Below are 18,214 nucleotides of genomic sequence, written 5' to 3'. Positions count from 1 at the left end.
TGAGAAAGTGATGGGCAAAAAAAAATATCTATATATATCTATACATATATATATATTTATAAAACACACACACACCTCTGGACTTTACTGAAGGCGAGAGCAGATTGGCTCATGCCAGGTAACAAAAGATGATTCATAAAGAAGTTTAAAATAGTGACGTACGGATTAGGGGCATCAGTTGGGATGATGCTCCATTCTTACCCCCCTTCCTCCTCCCTCCCCTCCCTCCCCTCCCTCCCCTGCCCTGGGGGGCTGGTGGGATGTCAACGCGGTCCAGCCCCGCAGCACATTAGCATTAGCACTCTACACCCCGGCTATTCAGCCTTTTAGGCTCCGGGACCACGGGGATTGCCTTTTTAGGAGACACCTGATCGCTCGAACTGAACCCGCCGCCGCCCCAACACAAAGAAGCTGTAGCTGATAACGTGATGCTTATACTGTGTGTGTGTGTGTTTGTTTGCTGTTTGCCAACCCTTTTTTGTGTGTGAGGAGCTAGTGAGTGGGATGTTTGGGTCGTGCTGTTAAGCAGCAGAGACAGAGGAGGAAGTTCTTCAGGATGTTTGGAGTCGAGAGAGTTTGTTGTGTCTTTTTCTTTTATGTGACCGTGTGTCTACAGAGTTTGTAAAAAAACGCCACAAAGGAGTTTTCTTTTCTTTTCTTTTCTTTTTTTTTTAAAATCTGAATTTCAGTGTGACTACAACGTTCAGGAGAATACAAACACCAACAAACGCCCAGCATCATCATGGAGAAATTCAAGGCCGCCATGATTCTGGGATGTGCTGGAGACGCCCTGGGCTACAGAAAGGGCCGCTGGGAGAGCTGCACCTCGGGCAAGAAGATCCAGGAGGAGCTGGCCTCTCTGGGGGGACTGGCAGCCCTGAAGCTGGACCCTGATAACTGGCCACTGAGTGATGCGGCGCTGATGCATATGACCACAGCAGAGGCGCTCGTGACAGGTACGGTTAGGGTTGACGTCAAGAAGCGAAAGAACTTACGATTAATGCGATTAAACACGAACCTAATCTTTCCTATGTTTTAAAATGTTTAATGTAAAATCTGAATATATCTCTCTTAATTCTATTTTACAGCACAGTATAAAACTGTTCCTTTTTTTTTGCGTTTAATTCTTTATTTTTTAACACTTTTCAAATCAAATTTAGTTTCTTTTTATGGATTATTTTATATTTATCATCGGGAGAGGGCAAGTCTGGTCTGGTCTTATTTAGGGATTTTCTAGCAGCTACACTCTGTACCACATGGGCTTTTATATTAAGTCTTAGAGAAACAACTGACTTTTATCTTCTCACATTTAGAAAACCTAGAATATGTCTTTCCATACAGTCAGTGGAAGCTGCTAATCCCTTACCTGCTGACATACCACCTCTTCAATTCATCTCTGCATCACTTTACTACGAATGCCCTCACCCAAATGTCATATCGAAACCCCCCCCAGCAGTGTGGCTTGGAGTTGCCGGGACAAAAGAGTCCAAAATAGACGATAAAAAGCTGATCCTCGTCTCCCCTTTGCTGAACTATAGCCGGTCGGACTCTTCTGTAATCTGCTGGTTTCATGTTTGGCTGCAGATGAGGCTCAAAGCCAATGACATTGGTCCTGGAGAGGAAAAAATAAAAATGGTGATGGCATATTTTGAGATTAGGAAGCCCTATTTAACCACGTTGCAGCATGCCTGCACATTACACACACACGCACAATGTACGTATGGAGTGTATTGCACGTTATTTATGTTTTCCTTTGGCATCTTTTATCTTTTCCAGGTCTGGTGGACTATTTTTAAAGCATCACCTGATTCTGTGTGACATATTTTTAACCAATTTCTTCCCAACTTATTACTATATGTTGTGCTGAAATTACAATTAAGACACGTCAAAGCTAAAGGAAATATAACACAACAGTTCTGTACTTGAATTCAATGAGAAAGACAAGAAGAGCATGGCATAGATGACAAGAACAGCATGGCATAGATGAACATGTCAGTTCTCCTTCATCCTCCAGACGTCCTGTATCGCTACCTCACAGATGATGCTGCCTCCCTCTGCGTCTCATATACAGTGCGCACATTCTAGCGCCGCGGTTGTGAACCCTGCTCGTGAATCCGAGTCGACCTCATGTCGGCGTGTGGAAGTATCTCCACTTCCACCGCAGGCATGCCGGTCCTAATCTGCGGTGTGGCGAGCTGAGGCTAAACTTAGCCCCATCGCAGTGCCACTCATCTCGCCTTGCATGCCAGTCGTGGATGACTCTCAACCGCTGTGTGTGTGTGTGTGTGTGTGTGTGTGTGTGTGTGTGTGTGTGTTCAGATTACTGGTGTCTGGAGGATCTGTACCGGGAGCTGGTGCGTCTCTACGTTGAAGCCATGGTTTCCCTCCAGGGCAGAGCTCCTGATCCTGCAACCGTGGAGGGCTGCGTTCACCTCAAACCTCACAACTTCCTTCTCGCCTGGCACACACCTTTCAATGAAAAAGGTCATTGGAGGATTTAAGACATACATAATTTCTATTTTATGAGGCCGGCGTAATAATATTAATATTAATGTATGTGCAGGGTCTGGGTTCGGAGCAGCTGCTAAAGCCATGTGTGTGGGTATGCGATACTGGCAACCTGAGAGGCTAGAAAACCTGGTGGAGGTCAGCATTGAGGTTGGCAGAATGACGCACAACCACCCTACAGGTGATAGCGTTATCTAACCACCAACAATAAAATATTATTTATGCTCCTTTACTTGCATTAACAGTGATTTGCTCTCGTGGCTTCAGGCTTCCTAGGTTCCCTGACAACAGCGCTGTTTGCATCCTACGCCATCCAGGGGAAGCCTGTTGTGAACTGGGGCCGGGACCTCATGAAAGTCATCCCCCGAGCTGAGGAGTATTGCAAGAAGACCATACGACACATGGCAGGTTAGACGGTCTCCGTCTGTGCTCTTGTGTATAAATGTTTAATTGATTCTCCTCAGGATTTTGGTAATAAATATGCTTGCTTTAATTTACAAAACTCGTCAAAAGTTTTAGAACACGCCGATATTTCTTTATTTTTTTTATCGAAATGTATGCAGTTTAATGTCTCATTTTACTCTGAAATGAGAGAATAGACCAAATAAACAACTGAAGATAATCATGAAATCATTGGTGTGTGAACACACTAGTGACATTCTTTCTTTCTAAAATGGAAATCAAATATTTTTCTTTGCAATTTTGCGGAGCAAGTTCCCAGAAATGTGTGTCACTTAAAGACAGACCAGACTTCGTCCCCTATGTGTCCTACTTTGGTCAAATCATCCATCCAGTGAGTGAGAGTGTAGGGGTCGTTGAATGTAGTCCAATCAGTATGAGTCAACTTTTTTTTAAACAACACAGTCATGGAGAGTGACTGTATTATACGTTTTCCTTGTCCGTTCTTGCCAAAACAAGAATGGACAGTTTACAAACTGTGAAGGAGTCTATAGCTTCGATGAAAGTTTTTGGTCATTATCTTGCTGTAGGATGAATCTCTGACAAACTATTCCAGAGGATGCTGAGTGCTGCTCTAAAACTTTTGACTGGTAGTGAATGTTACGGTTCTTTATTTTCTTCATAGAAAAAAAACAGGAACAAGTTGGAAAAAGAGGCTGTGCAAAACAAGTTTCTATTAAGTTGTGTTAATGCACACGTCTGTGCATTGTTACGCAGAGTATCAGGAAAACTGGTTCTATTTTGAGGCCAAGTGGCAGTTTTACCTCGAAGAGCGAGAGATCGACAAGGAGGGGCAGAACAAACCTTCCTTCCCGGATCGCTACGACGCCGAGGAGACAGACAAAGTAAGTCCTTTTTCAGGCTTTTTCTTCAGCTTTTTATTCCGACAGGTCCGCGTTCCTTACAGTTTTCTTCTTCGTCCATGCAGACATACAAGCGCTGGAGCTCAGAAGGCCGTGCGGGTCGGAGAGGTCATGACGCCCCCATGATAGCTTACGACGCCCTTCTGGCTGCGGGGAGCGACTGGGCCGAGTTGTGTAAACGAGCCATGTTCCACGGAGGTGAGAACTGCAGCAGTCCTGACCTCCGTGCCGCATAATTAACGCTAAAGCTACGCTAAACTGCGCATCTTGTATAAACTCTCTCTCTTACAGGTGAGAGCGAAGCCACAGGCCTGATTGCGGCTTGTCTCTATGGCCTCATGCACGGCCTGAGCCAGGTTCCTCCAGGCCTGTACCAGGATTTGGACAAACGAGAACGCCTGGAGGAGCTGGGGGAAGCGCTGTTCAAGGCGGCATCTTCAGAGAAATGCATAGACAAGTAATCCTCATCTTCACTGGCCTGAACTCAACTGGCTATCAGCAGAACTGCACTCGACTCTAAAAAAATACTGCTTCACCTCTGTCTCACGCTGCCTTGTAGTGTCTCAGTAGTTTTAGGAGGGTCCTCTCCTCACCTCTCCGCCACACATCTGACATGAATTGTAAGAGCAAAATCACATCTCGCTATAAATGTGGAACCAAGGGGGCATCTAAAAGTAGTGGCAATATGTCTGTGAGGTTTCTCAGGCATCTACAGATGTTCAGAAAGTAGATTGTAGACCATCTCTGGCTAAAACGTGGAAGCTGCTGTCTCCTTTCTTTCGCGTTTTTGGATATCTAGAAGGATCTGGAATGCTAGCTGTCCGGTACAACGTCTGTTATCAGTTTACTACACATAAATCTTAACTTTCTGACGCCATGGGACACAACACCTATGACTCCAATAACAGCTCCAATAAGATATTTGGGGAAAAGAAAAATGTATTTTCTTTATCCGACCTTTACCTTCTCTGTAGCTAATCTGTATTAACATAAAGCACATTCTTATGCTGTCCAACTGAGCAAAATCTTGCCACTTTTTGTGCGAAGCCTAATTGATTAACATTAGGCTCGGCACTTTCCTGCTTTTATCTAAAAATATTAACTCGAATCTAAAGAACCGGAACAAGTAAATACATTTAAACAGATCTATTTATCTATCAGTGCATGTGAGATGTGGTAGAAATTATGAAATGCTTTAATAAACACTGACATTGAGATGGCAGCCATGTTTTCTTATACTATGATTAATTGTTTTCCGCATGATGTCGCTCTTATCGGATACTATACTGTCAGAGCACCGCTACATGGTTGATATTAAAATGGCATGACAATTAAAATGGACTCATATAATGTGCCCGTCTTTCTTTACCTTAACTGCGACATTTATGTTGAAAGCTTCTTCCTTATCTGCCAGATTTCCTCTTTTTATCACAGTCTCTTCAACACTCCCCTGAACTAATCATTTATGACAAGTTCACACGGTTTCACTTCAAGTCTGAACATTTTATTTACCTCCTCTGTTTTGCTGCAGGGGTGGGATCGTTCGTTGAACATCCGGTACAATTACAGGAATTATTTAGGCCGACTGATTAATAATATAAGTCATATAAGTCGAAACAAGAAGCAGTTATGTCAGTAAAGGAGATCAAGCCCTCCCTAACAGTATAATCCCACCCTTTTATACACTAATAGCTCCCCCCCAAAAAATTCTTGTTCATGCTGCTGCTATCTGCTTTTAGAGAATAGATTTAGGAGCAGGGATTAAGTTTTGCATCTCCTCTATTTTCTGTAGACCAGATTCTGTGAAAACCACTATCAGCCCCAATGGCAGTACACTGAGGAAGTTGATTAGAGACCCCAAAAGCCACCCGGTGCTTCGAGGGATTCTCGAGAGTCTTCTGCGATACCTAACACAGGATCTTCCCATGTGGACCACCAGACACAGTAACCCGGAGAAGTCAGTCGGTATTCCAGCACAAACGAACGCAGACTGTCAGACTTCAGTGACTCAGCTTCAGGCAGGCGGCAAGATGGCTCAGCTTCCTGGGAAAATGAACCGTGGGGAAACTCCTGAGACCAGTCCCGACAGCTCTGAAAAGTGCTCGTTGGCTCCACAAACAAACAAGCTGCCAAGAAGGTGTGGAGGCGATCAAAGAGCGGGAGACTTGATACCCAGGCGCATTACCACATTCCAGCTCCTGCAATCCAAATTCACAAGGACCACACCCAAACCCACCATCACCCACCAGAGGGAGGTAGGAAGTCTGTCCTCCAAAAGAGGAGTTCAGGGTCACGTGAACCCAACCAAAGACGATGAACGTGACGTGCAAAAAAAGGGAAAAGCTAAAAGAGCACAAGACATAAAGAGACAAGGCAGCGTGAAGGATATGGTGGCTAAGTTTGTGATGGCTGAGCAGAAGGAACAGGGACTGAAAACGCAGATCAAACCCAGACTCGTTGGAAAGGGGGGCCTCTTACCTTCCTTAATGGAGAAGTTCGAGGCCATAGCCACCGTACGCAAGGGGAGCGACTTGAAATGTTTACACGGAAAGCCTCCCGGAGGAGTCAAGCTAGCAACTAATATAAAAGAGAAGGTGGCTTGTCTTGAACGAGAGAAACAAGTGAGAGATCAAAGTGTCCACAAACAAAACCCGCAGAAGCAAATAAATATTGAACCAGCGGGAGAGAAGTTGGAAGGAAATCGAATCACAAATGGGCAAGAACAAAAACCAGATCAGGGAGCAGACATTTTAACAAAAGTGAAGTCATACACAGAAGAAAATAATAAATTGGAAGCAGACCAACTTTCAGATCACAGCGTTCACTCTTCATTAAACCAGGACCGAGTTTATGACACTGATGTTAAACATTCGGGGGCCGAGGACTTTGATAAATTTCAGACTGCAGCCGAGGAAACTCAGTGTATCGCCAACGGATTAAGACGTGGATGTCTGGAGGTGCTCTGTTTAACTTCCGTGACAGAGTGGTCACTCCCGCAACCTTTCGTGCTTCTTCCCAAGGATGAAGCCCCATTGAACGTTAATGCGGCGACCATCACCACCTCCTCTCCTGTGTGGTGCACATGCGTCGATTCCTCCCCAGAGCAACAGCTGCACCACAATAAACCTGAGGCTGAAGAAAGTCAAAACCTGGACAAGATATCAAGGAAAATAAAAGAAAGTTCTTGTGGAGGTCAACCACACTCTCACAGTGTGTCGGTCACAAGTGAATCCTCCACTACAACAACTGAAGGCAACTTAGAACCAAAAATCAAAGGCTTTTCCATGGACGCATGTCATGACCCCATTGAAAATGGAGAACAAAATCCCCTGGAGCCTATGGCCACTCAAAGAGGGCTGCCCAAGTATGTCATCCCACGTGTTTACAGGGTTGATCACAACGATTCCTCCTTTCAACTGGCGCAGAACCAACAAGCTGTAACTCCACCATCACAATCCGATGCTTCTACGTCCGCTGTGTTAGAGACAATGGAAACGTTTCGTGACATCAGCTTTGATGCAATAACAAGAAACAAACCAGAAGAGGGTAAACCAAGAGAAAGGAACAGCGAGGCCGAAGAGGAAAAAGAAGTAATACTAGAAGAAAGAAAACAGACTTGTTTGCCACAAAGTTTTTTCACAAGACTTTGTGAAGACGCTGCTTTTGAAGACAAAGAGACTGTAACACAAACAGAGATTCGTCCAGAGAGAGGCAACACAAAACTGAGACCAAAGTACAAAACAATTAACTACGGGGATCCTTCAGTCAAACAAACATATAAACCCAAAATCATACGATTTACGGACACCTTTAATTTCTAGGTAGTGAGAGATTAACTCTCAGTGCAGCTTCACACAGCAACTACAAAAGAACAAGTTTGTTTTAAGCTGCACATGCAGAGCAAACGAACAATATCTACTGCACTTATCTTGTGCATACATTACTAATCTTTGCAATATGGATGCAAAGATTATTTTCACATTCAATGTCCTTCAACATTGTGATTTGGCTGATAACTTTTAAGTGGCTTACAACATTTACTGTGGCTTTTACCAAGAGCGTGTCAAGGTTGAAATGTTGCTACAGCCAACTTCATTTACTATAGACTCCTTCACAGTTTGTAAACAGTTATGAGTTTTTTTTGAGACGTGGGGTTTAACTGGATGCAAAACATCTCAAACACTGTAGTTTGTAAACAGTGGTTAGAATATTACAAAAGACTGTTTTGGCAAGAATGGATGAAGAAAACACGTATTTTAGAGAATATACTAATACAAAAGTTGACTCGTACTGATGGGACGACCCCTACACTCTCACTCACTGGATGGACGATTTGAGCAAAGGAGGACACAGAGGGGACGAAGTCTGGTCTGTCTTTATCAAGAGAAGCCTCTCCTACAAAGATATTACAAGAAGTAAGTGAAACCACTGTGGAGGGTAATGTAATAAATGCAACTTCTGATTGGACACCCATGAAACACACAACTAACATAGCTTGCGGTTAGCGTTAGCATGTATCAAGAAATAATGATTAAGTTAATGTTATTTCAGTCACAATTTACCCTAACCCATAACGTTATCCATGCTGAAAATGATTGTGTATTAGATATTAATCTTACCTGGTATGCGATAAAAGTTCAATTTGGTATTGTTGCTTTTTTGGTTTTTTGGCCCCCAAAAAATAACAAGATGACTTTTTCCCGGTTTTTCCCGACAATGACACTGTTTGCTTCACAACCCCGTGTTTTTCCTCCAGCTAACGCCGTGATGTCACTGCGACGTGGTCCATGAAAGGGTCTATTACTATATGAACAAACTTCAATCCAAGAACCTGTATGCGTTAATGGATCAACACATTTTCTTTTAGCAATACATGTTAGATTATTTTCTTTCTCTCTGAATATTATAGAAACCATAGTATTATACTTGAATGAAGATACTGGCCATTTTTGTTAAATAAACCTATCAAATGTATGATAGCACGGTTAATGCTGCATAATTTATTTAAATTATTGTCACTATGTAATAAAGTTGTTTACCATGATGCAGGATCTCTCATATAGATGTTGAAATAACGTAAAAAAATATATATTTTTGTGTGTAGACTTACAGAATAGTTCAGAGTTAATAACACACACACACACTTACACTGGATTTTGCTGTGTCTAAAAAGGACAAAGTGACGCTTGTCTGGAGAAGATGAATGGTCGCATGTGGTGCCAAACATGCCAGTAGCTGGAACTTTGGTCCAAGCCACTGATCCAACAACCCCGCCCACTGGCAGGATTACACCAGTGCAGAAGCATGAGGCTGCATTTGGATCGGTATTTCCACAAGAGGATAAGAGCCCCAGGCCTACATGATCCATCATCTGTCCATCCCCGGGCTAATCTTGCCAGGGACTGATGATAAGGAGTATGCTGTCGTCACTGAATGGTCATGTGCGCATGGAGGGCAGAAACGCTCTAATCAGATTTTAAGTAATTTGATTTAGGAAACGTTAAATGTGGCTCTGGACAAATTTGCTTGCTTGGTTTTCTACAGATCCACTGTGATTCCAAATATACACACAGTCTTATAGCTTAAACACACACAGACACTACTTAGTTTAAAGGTATTTGAGTCATCATCAGTTTCTGTCAACTACTTTATGAATCACCACATGAAACAAAAAGTCAGCTGCACCTAGAAGAGGCACAATAAAATACCAGAATATTTTTAGCAACAATTTGCAAACAGGCCTACCATTTCATCAGCGTTAACTTTAGTCATAGCTGTACAAAAGTGTGGTAAAAGTTAAGTATTTTGGAGATAACATTGGCCATGGTGTGCTTCAGAATCTCTTATCACCACATAATCATTTTGACATCTGATACTTTGAGTTTGTGCAAGTTATTCCGCTGTGACTTTACCAAAAGTGAAGCTGTGTTGTCGCAGAGTCCACAGTGTAGAAGACAGCTGAGATAAACTGTTGAGTCTCAGACGTTTTTCAGGCTACCACATTTATTTTTGTTTATTTTCTGTTTAGCTTGAATTACCTTTATATCACAGGAGTCCAACCATACACCGGCCACGTCTGAATCACGTTTTATTGTACCATGCAGCACGTTGTGAGGTGTTTACACCTGTGCTACGTGGCTGTGCTAGAGAGGGCGTGGCTTCATAACGTCATTGTGCCTTTAAGTGCTGTACGACATAACAGCACCAGTTGTTAGAAAAAGCGGAGCAAAATGAAGACATGGCTAATAATACGTTTTGTGAGAATTTTCAACTCTAAAAACATCATCAACCGAACTTAATTATTTAAAACCTAAACCCGATGCACATGTTCTCCTCTTCTCTTGTTCTACTGCAGCTCTACATTTTTTTCCCTGCTCAAAGCGTCGTAAATGCGCCACCTAATCCAGGACTTTACTGGATTCACCTGAATGCACCATTAGAACTGGGTGTCCCGGGGCAAACGTCACGCGTCTTCCGAAATCTTCCACGGAGTTTTTCTCCGGACAAGAGGATCCGGGAGAAAGTAACCAACCATCTGGGACACCGTCGGATCTCATCAGCCAACCCGTAATGTTTGGATGTTCTTGTCAGAGCTCCGGACCACTTGTTTGAACTCCGAGGATCCGAGGACCAGCGGCAGGTGCATGTGGATGCCGATAAAACCGTTTCACGCGGCTGTGAGCGTCGGTGGGTCGATAAACTACTACTAACCGAGCAAGAGGAGCTTAAACGACTTCGTGGTGGATGGAAGAAGTGTAAAAAAAAAATGCTTTTCACGGCTCTCCCTGGTCGAGAATAGCATGTTTATAATCCCCAGGAAAAAAAACACGTCCCTGTCCCGTTTCCCTCCGCACGCAAACATGGAGAAAGTGACCGTCGAGCTTTATTTACCTCGACAACAATTTCGGGTTTCGCGTTTGCTGTAAACTTTGTCCGTTTGAAGATATTAACTCGGCAGACCCATGGTTGAAGACTAGGAAGGTTTTTTTTCAGGTTATTATCACTGGAGCAGAAGAAGAGGTAAATGGAGAAGAACAAAACCCAAGCGACCAACGGGAGCCGCTCCCCCGACGGCAGAGCTAAAGACAGAGTGAACAGGTAACATTAAAAAAAGTTTAAAACTATACATTATGGAGGGCAAGGAAGTTATTGCAAGTCCACAAAACCACATGCCCATAAAAACATAGAAATAATTAACAATTTTATTCTTCTTTTTATGGCAATTTAAACCAGTAAACTTAATTGACCGTTGACCGTTACTAGAGGCGTTAGCACCGTTAACGGTAATTTAGTTAAATCTCGTTGTATTTTTTAAAAAATCGCGATAACTGCTTAGAGTTCACAAACTTGTTTTATAAACTTTATTTATATTTTTATATAAGTAAAGTAAGTCAGTGTTATTGTCAATTCTGGTTTGTGCGACACATACGCGAAATTGAAATTAGCTTCCTCAGAACCATACGATGCAGCAACTTAAACATAAAATGTACAAATGTGCGATTTAAAGAAGAAGAAGAAAAAATACATATACATAGTAGGGTAAAAAAAAATGTATTAATTAATTTCAATATAAGATACAGTATAAATGTCCCCAATAAAGTGTGAGGATGGGTGGTCAGAGTCCTGAGTAAGTGTCTGCAGGGACCAAACGTATTTATTTAATATAGTAATAGCATAGAATAATAATAATAATAATAATAATAATAATAATAATAATAATAGTATAGTGGCTACCTTGCTACTATCTGCACATACTGTACTGCTATAAGTACAGGTGTAAGTGTACCAATACAAAAACAGCAAGATTTTCCAAACTTTTCCTTATGCTGATTTACTTTAGACGCAGCACTACACACTACATTCATGGTGCACTCTACACGTTGCACTCTTTGGCACCATCAAACACAGTATTGCTTCCCCAATGTGCGCACCTGCGCCAATTAACCCACCTGATTATATAGACAGTGAACCAGAGGTCTAAAAATACTGTAAAAAATACTGTAAACAAATAGTAAAACTATATATTCTATCAAAGTCCAGTTGGTTCCTCACAGGGAGGCGTTGTAGAGCTTATGGGACTCCAGCTATGCTCGTACCTCAGAGTATCAGCGTAGAAGAGGGCACCAGCAACAATTAAACGACCTTAGTCTCCTGTGTAAATAGAGACGGATCTGATGTAGACCCAGGTACTTGTAGGTCTGAACCAGTCCCACACACTCTCTGTTGATGGTTATAAGCTGCAGGTGAGGGCTGGACCTCCAAAAATCAACAACAGCTTCTTTTGTTTTAGCTGTATTAAGCCACAGGTGGTTCACTTGGCACCATGAGATGAAGTTGTTCACTAGATTCTTGTACTCTAGTGAACAACTTCATCTCATGGTACATGTTTTTATATGACCAAAAAGCTGTAGTTGCAGGTAAATAAACTTTATTCATATTTATTGTAATTAAATCCTACTTTTGAGCAGATTCTAATGTTCACTTTTATTTAAACCTGTTTCAGAGAGTTGCCAATTTACATTATTTGTGTTCATCTTTCATATATGTTGTCCACCTCGTTAACATTAAACTTTAGAGACGCTGATGTACACTAATGAGAGTGCACCAAAAACTGGAAACACAAATAAAACCAAAAGGTTCATATCAAACCTGTTTATTTTTGTATGTGTTTAGAATCCACTATTAAAACTGATGTCTTTTTTTTTTTTTTTTTTAAATAAGGACAGGAGCTGTTGTGTAGTTCAAACACACAGTGATAACTCAAACTAACACTTGCCAAGTGGATAAACTCCCCAATGACATGTCTACTGTGTACCCTCGCCTTTGTTTTGGCAACAAGGACACTTACAAATGAGAAAGTCTGCATGTTTACAATTTTCTTTCCACTCAGAGTTTGCTGTTTGTGTGTGTTGTATGTCACAATAAAGTGGCTTTGCCCTGCAGAGAACGTTGTGCTTCAGTACAGTACAGGTAAAACACATGCAGTGGGCTACTAAGGATGTTTAGGTGCATTTCTTCTTCAGGGATGACTTTGCTCTTGTTGAAGGGTTAAGCTGCAGGAGGATTATCGTGTTACCTAAGGCATTACGCTGAGCCACCTACAACCATGCAACACTAGGTAGTAGACATGCTACACAAGAAACACCACCACCTGCCAAATGCTGTGTGGGTTTCCCTTGTGCTTCCAAAACAGTTGTGACTCATCAGAGATTAGACACGGGCCTTCTGAGGGAGTTCTGTGGAAAGTGGGGGCCTTAAGTTCATGTGAGTTGAGGGTGGGGGCCTCTGTGGATCAGACTTATTCAACTGCATCCAATAGATACTTGATCAGTTTGGGACCTAGTAGGTTTGGAGTACACAACTAAAAGCACTTGAATACAAAAATGTTTCCACTGTTGTCTTTCTTGGCCACTGATGTAGTTTGTAACTTTGTTCTTTTTGACCCAGTGTGGATCCGTACGGCTTCGAGCGCTCGGAGGACTTTGATTATGAGTCGTATGAAGATCTCATGTCTGAGTATCTGGTTGTGCTCACGCGAAGATCCATCAAATGGTCCAAACTACTGAAGGGAAAAAGCAAGGTGCAGAAGAATGTAAAATGTAAGTGTGAAACCAAAAGACGCCGGCATCCTCACAGAGTTCACTCATCCTTACTCCAAAAGCGAACTAAACATCCCCCCCTCTCCCTCAGTAAAGCGCTATGTACGTAAGGGGATTCCCAATGAGCACCGGACTCTGATCTGGATGGCAGCCAGTGGGGCCCAAGACCAGCTGGAGAAGAACCCGGGATACTACCAGTCCCTGCTGGGAGCCCAGCACGACCCGAAACTGGTGGAGACCATCAACACAGGTCAGACATTCAACAGTTTTTCTTTCACTCGTGCACTTGCTCAAACCTTTTAAAAGCACTGGCACAAACCAAACTAACCTCAAAACTAACAAAAACGACACCGGATCATCATAAAAGTTGCAGTGCACTGTAAAATTTACTTCAGCTCTTTCTTCACGTGGCGTTTACATGTGAAACAAACAACAGATAAAAACAAAGAAGGTAGAGCATTAAATAACAGCCCTCATTTAAACATCCAGTAGCAGCAGTGGCGATTACACCTTTGAGTCTTTTTGGGTAACTCCCTAAATACCAGCGTGCAGAGTCACCGCCCTCTCAAAATAAGTTGTTCCTTTGTGGCTGAACTTTGCTGTAGCGCTGCTGAATACGCTCGCTGTTACCTTCTCGCTCAGATACACAACCACACAGTCTGATCAGCGTCTGCGGTTCTCCACTTCTTTCAGACTTGAACCGGACGTTTCCAGACAACGTCTTGTTCCGCAAGACATCCAGCCCATGTCTGCAGAAGCCTTTGTACAATGTGCTGCTGGCCTACGGTCACCACAATCCCACTGTGGGCTACTGTCAGGTAAAACCGCTTAGGATCCAGGATACAGGAGTTTTTGAATAATGGCATATGTTGAAAATTGATACAGAAATTCAGTTCCTCATTTAGAGCTTTTAGAATTATTAAGGTCCTTGAATCATCATTCAGTGTTTTCATTTGTATTAGAACGGTGACAGTCTCCTGTCTTATTTTATTATGTTATATAGTTTTGTAGTAAGAACCGCCTTAACATTATGTATAACACTAATACCTGTGTGTGCATGGTTTATGTAAATATAGACAGATAGAAGGATATGTGCGACTTTGACAAGGGCCACATTTTATGACTAGACAACTGGGTCAGAGCATCTGCAAACCTGCAGCGCTCGTGAGGTGTTTCCCAGTCTGCAGTGGTTTGTACCTGGCATCAGAAAGCAGTGAACCAGCGAACAGCCAAGTTAATGCTAGTTCTGATAGAAAGTTGTCAGAAGACAGTCCATCACATTTCATTAATACGGGCTGAGACTGTCAGTCTAATGACCGTCTATGCTAAAATGCTTATAGCAGTGAGCACAGAACAAACATGGCAATAAACAATGTAATTGCATCACTTGAGCTTGGAGCGTGGCCCCATGATGCACTACAGGAAGAAGGAAAGCTGGTGGAGGCAGTGGGATTCTTTGGGTTCTGCTGTTCTGCTGGGAAACCTTTGACATGTACCCTCTACATTGGCATTGTTGCAAACCGCGAACACCCTTTTTATGGAAACCAAATTCCCAGAGGGCTGCGCCGTCTTACTGCAGGATAGTTCATCCTGGCTCACAGCAAAAATAGTTCAGGAAAGGTTTGAGCAACATAACAAGCCAGCTGATTGTTGACTTAGAGACTCTAAATTACCCAGATCTCAGTCCAGTAAAGCTTCAGTCTGATGTGGTGGATAATTACATGGAGACTCTTCAACCTGAAGGATCTGCAGGCAAATCTGTGTATATCAAAAAACACCAAACAACTGGACTTGTGGGGTTTAACTATTTCTTTAGAGTTTGGTGTCATTTACCACAGCAACCTTCAGATAGGTGTAGTGATAATCAGGCCTTACTTCAAATATTTAGTCAGCAGGAAAGATGTCATGTCATAGATTCAGCTTTTGCATACGGGGGAAAAAAAAAAAACCCTGGTGTGTTTATATGTTCAGGGGTTTTGTTACATTAACAAAACTCACCAGTAACTTGTGTTCAGATAACATCTGTCGGACTCAGTATGATAATCATCAGGATTTGACAGGCAAATTTTCACTAGAGGATCACGCTTTGCAATTCAAACACGGCCGCCTTCACAGTCGCATCTTCAGTGAAGTATAAATAGAACCCATTCACCTATAGTCAGGCTGCACTCGTTGTGGTTTCGTTTGCCTCTCGTCTGCTCAGGCTGACCTGAGGCTAACCTCAGTGTGTGTCTCTTCGTCTTCAGGGGATGAACTTCGTGGCCGGGTATCTACTGATCGTCACAAAAGATGAAGAGAAATCCTTCTGGCTGATGGACGCTCTGCTTGGTAGAATCCTACCAGGTGTGTGTATAAACAGTAACTAACCACAGCTCTGGTTTTCATTCAGGTGTAGGTGCTCGGTTTGTCAACCTCGTTTTAGTTCAGGGTCCAATAAATTCCAGTTTGATCTGAAGGGGGCAAGGGCAGGAACATAATACCACAGTAATCTATGTATATCAACAACTAATTTTTTTTCCTTTTGTTTTAATACAAAGCAGAACAAGCACATTATGAAAATGTTAACACTTAATGAGCTATACTTTTACAAAACATCTCATGAATAACCTGAAAGTGTTTAAGAAAATGAAGTTCCATCTCTGCGCATCGCTGCCATCTGCTGTTTAGTTCTGGTTCAGTGTTGTGTTTTGTCTGCAGCTCTTTCTAAAAGAGCTCAACTCTTAGCAGGCAAATTAAGAATAGCACTTATTTTTATTTTTTATTAAAAAGAAAAAGCAGTGAATATAATTTTACAAACTCAACCTGAGGGCTGTGTGTTTGACACCTGCTCTAGGCTGAGAATAATCCTGTTGGGGTCACATGGTCTTTATCTGTCAGTGGCTTAAGACCCACAGTGTGTTTTCATTAGTGTCTTATACTCACTCAGCTGAGGGAATGAGAATATAAATAAAACATTTGAACTGTTTTCCATTTAAGATATTTGTGGAGTTGCTGTGTTCCAGTTCTAATTGTTGTGTGTGTTTGTGGTTGCAGACTACTACAGTCCAGCTATGATGGGGCTGAAGACAGACCAGGAGGTGTTGGGGGAGCTGGTGAAGCTTAAAGTGCCCCCAGTCTGGCAGCTCATGATGGATCACAACGTCATGTGGACCCTGGTGGTGTCTCGGTGGTTCATCTGTCTCTACATAGACGTCCTGCCCGTAGAGGTGAGTGCATCCGGGAAAATGTCTCGTCTTCAGGGGGAACAAGAACTTCAGAAAAGGTTGACAATAGATACAAAAGTTTTGTTTTGTTGTAAAAAATATGCCTCTAATCTCTCAAAGAATAAAAGCTTTGACACAACCCACCATTCATTGCGCTACAACCACCGGCCGCTAATGTGTTTATTCCTGCTCTGCTTTTACTGGACCAGGATAAAAGCAAGAGCTGTTTTGGTTTTGTTCTTCCTCTTCTTTAAAACTGGTCCAGCTCACCCACTTCAGACAACAGCCCGTGTTGTTGTCATCCTCCTCTGCTGGCCCGGGGAGGGTGTGGATGTGTTTGTTCACCAAACACACATAAAAGGGTGTAACACTTGTAGATGATCACACTGCGCCCTTGAGATTTAATCCACGCACACAAACACTGTGGTCAACCAGGAAGAGCTGCTCCTGCCGCAGATTTCAACTAAGCACTATATTCACTTCTTTGTTGCCGTTTTTCTGCAGACAGTTCTGCGGATTTGGGATTGCCTGTTCTACGAGGGCTCAAAAATCCTGTTCCGCGTCGCTTTGACTCTGATCCACCACAACCAGGCTCTGATTCAAGAGGCCGGTTCGCTGCCAGACATCTGCCAGGCCTTCAAGAAGATCACGCACGGACGATTCGTCGATGAGTGTCACACATTCATGCAGGTAATAAAAAAGAAGAAATTGCTTCTCGTTATTAAAAGAGAGAGTCCTTCCTTCGAGGAGTGATCAGTCGCTGGAGACGAGACGTCCTGTGTGATTTCCTTTCTTTAATCCCATAATCCTGGCGTTTCTTTGCTCTTCCCAGAAAATCTTCACTGAGCCCGGAAGCCTCTCCATGGCAACCTTGAATAAGCTGCGGGAGACGTGCCGATCCCGAATCATCGCGGAGGAATCCTGACTTCACTTCCTGTTTCTCCGAACCTCTTCACACATTCCAGTGGGACTGACACCCGGCAGATTCTTTGCACCTCTTTTTTTTTTTTTTTTTAAACCAAGTCACAGCGACTACACCAGACTATAGTCTTAAACATTTGAGACAATCATACAGTGCAACAAATGTGAACATGTGAGGATGTTTTTAGTTATGTGCGGTATGAACTGATGATTCCATGTGAAATTAACATGTAGTTTGTCTTAAATGATTATTTCCTTCTGTTAAAATGTGGAATTGTGCACTTTAGTCCGGGAAGTCTGAGCTACTAAGGCGGTAACGACATGTCGCACACTGTAAACACAGCCAAGAGGAACCGGTCGACTGCATTTCACACGAATATTATGAAGGCTAATTATTCTTTTAGTTGACTGACGATATTTAATGCTGGAACAACATTGTTGTGGTGATCAAATGTGAATTATATTGGTTTAATTAACATGTAGTTAATGGTTATAAGTCAAGTGCACTATGGTAAAGCAATATAAACGACTGAAAGGGCTGCACTCTTTCTAACAACACTGTCTTCGCTTTGTTTTGTTTTGTTTTATTTACGCTCACTCTCAGGGTTCAGATTGTGTTACACTGGCTAGAAATATCCTTGGCACCAGTCCCAGCTCAGAC

At 42.6% G+C, this 18,214-nt stretch overlaps 2 protein-coding genes across 4 annotated transcripts; both read left to right on the top strand.

Annotated features, from left to right (window-relative positions):
- Nucleotides 1-419: 419 nt before the first annotated feature.
- adprhl1 (ADP-ribosylhydrolase like 1) lies at nt 420-10,317 on the top strand. Of its 3 annotated transcripts, XR_007112441.1 has the most exons (10): nt 420-956; nt 2,320-2,484; nt 2,564-2,689; nt 2,776-2,916; nt 3,685-3,812; nt 3,896-4,028; nt 4,122-4,287; nt 5,623-8,245; nt 9,004-9,245; nt 10,186-10,317. XR_007112441.1 is itself a non-coding variant. In XM_047580575.1 (8 exons), exons 1-8 carry the CDS (start codon nt 743-745, stop codon nt 7,649-7,651), a joined length of 3,102 nt encoding a protein of 1,033 aa, XP_047436531.1. In that variant the 5' UTR covers nt 420-742; the 3' UTR covers nt 7,652-8,255. The 3 variants fall into 3 exon arrangements, 1 of the variants encoding a protein (XP_047436531.1); XR_007112440.1 differs by lacking the exon at nt 10,186-10,317 and having other exon boundaries at nt 9,004-9,502; XM_047580575.1 differs by lacking the exons at nt 9,004-9,245; nt 10,186-10,317 and having other exon boundaries at nt 5,623-8,255.
- On the top strand, nt 10,309-18,109 carry grtp1a (growth hormone regulated TBC protein 1a). Its single transcript, XM_047580578.1, has 8 exons — nt 10,309-10,928; nt 13,278-13,429; nt 13,521-13,679; nt 14,123-14,247; nt 15,676-15,772; nt 16,463-16,635; nt 17,137-17,322; nt 17,465-18,109. Exons 1-8 carry the CDS (start codon nt 10,855-10,857, stop codon nt 17,555-17,557), a joined length of 1,059 nt encoding a protein of 352 aa, XP_047436534.1. The 5' UTR covers nt 10,309-10,854; the 3' UTR covers nt 17,558-18,109.
- Nucleotides 18,110-18,214: the final 105 nt, after the last annotated feature.

This window comes from Mugil cephalus, chromosome 3 (genome assembly GCF_022458985.1).
Source record: "Mugil cephalus isolate CIBA_MC_2020 chromosome 3, CIBA_Mcephalus_1.1, whole genome shotgun sequence".
In the NCBI taxonomy this organism is placed as follows: Eukaryota; Metazoa; Chordata; class Actinopteri; order Mugiliformes; family Mugilidae; genus Mugil; species Mugil cephalus.
This window is presented reverse-complemented; position numbering and strand designations above follow the sequence as displayed.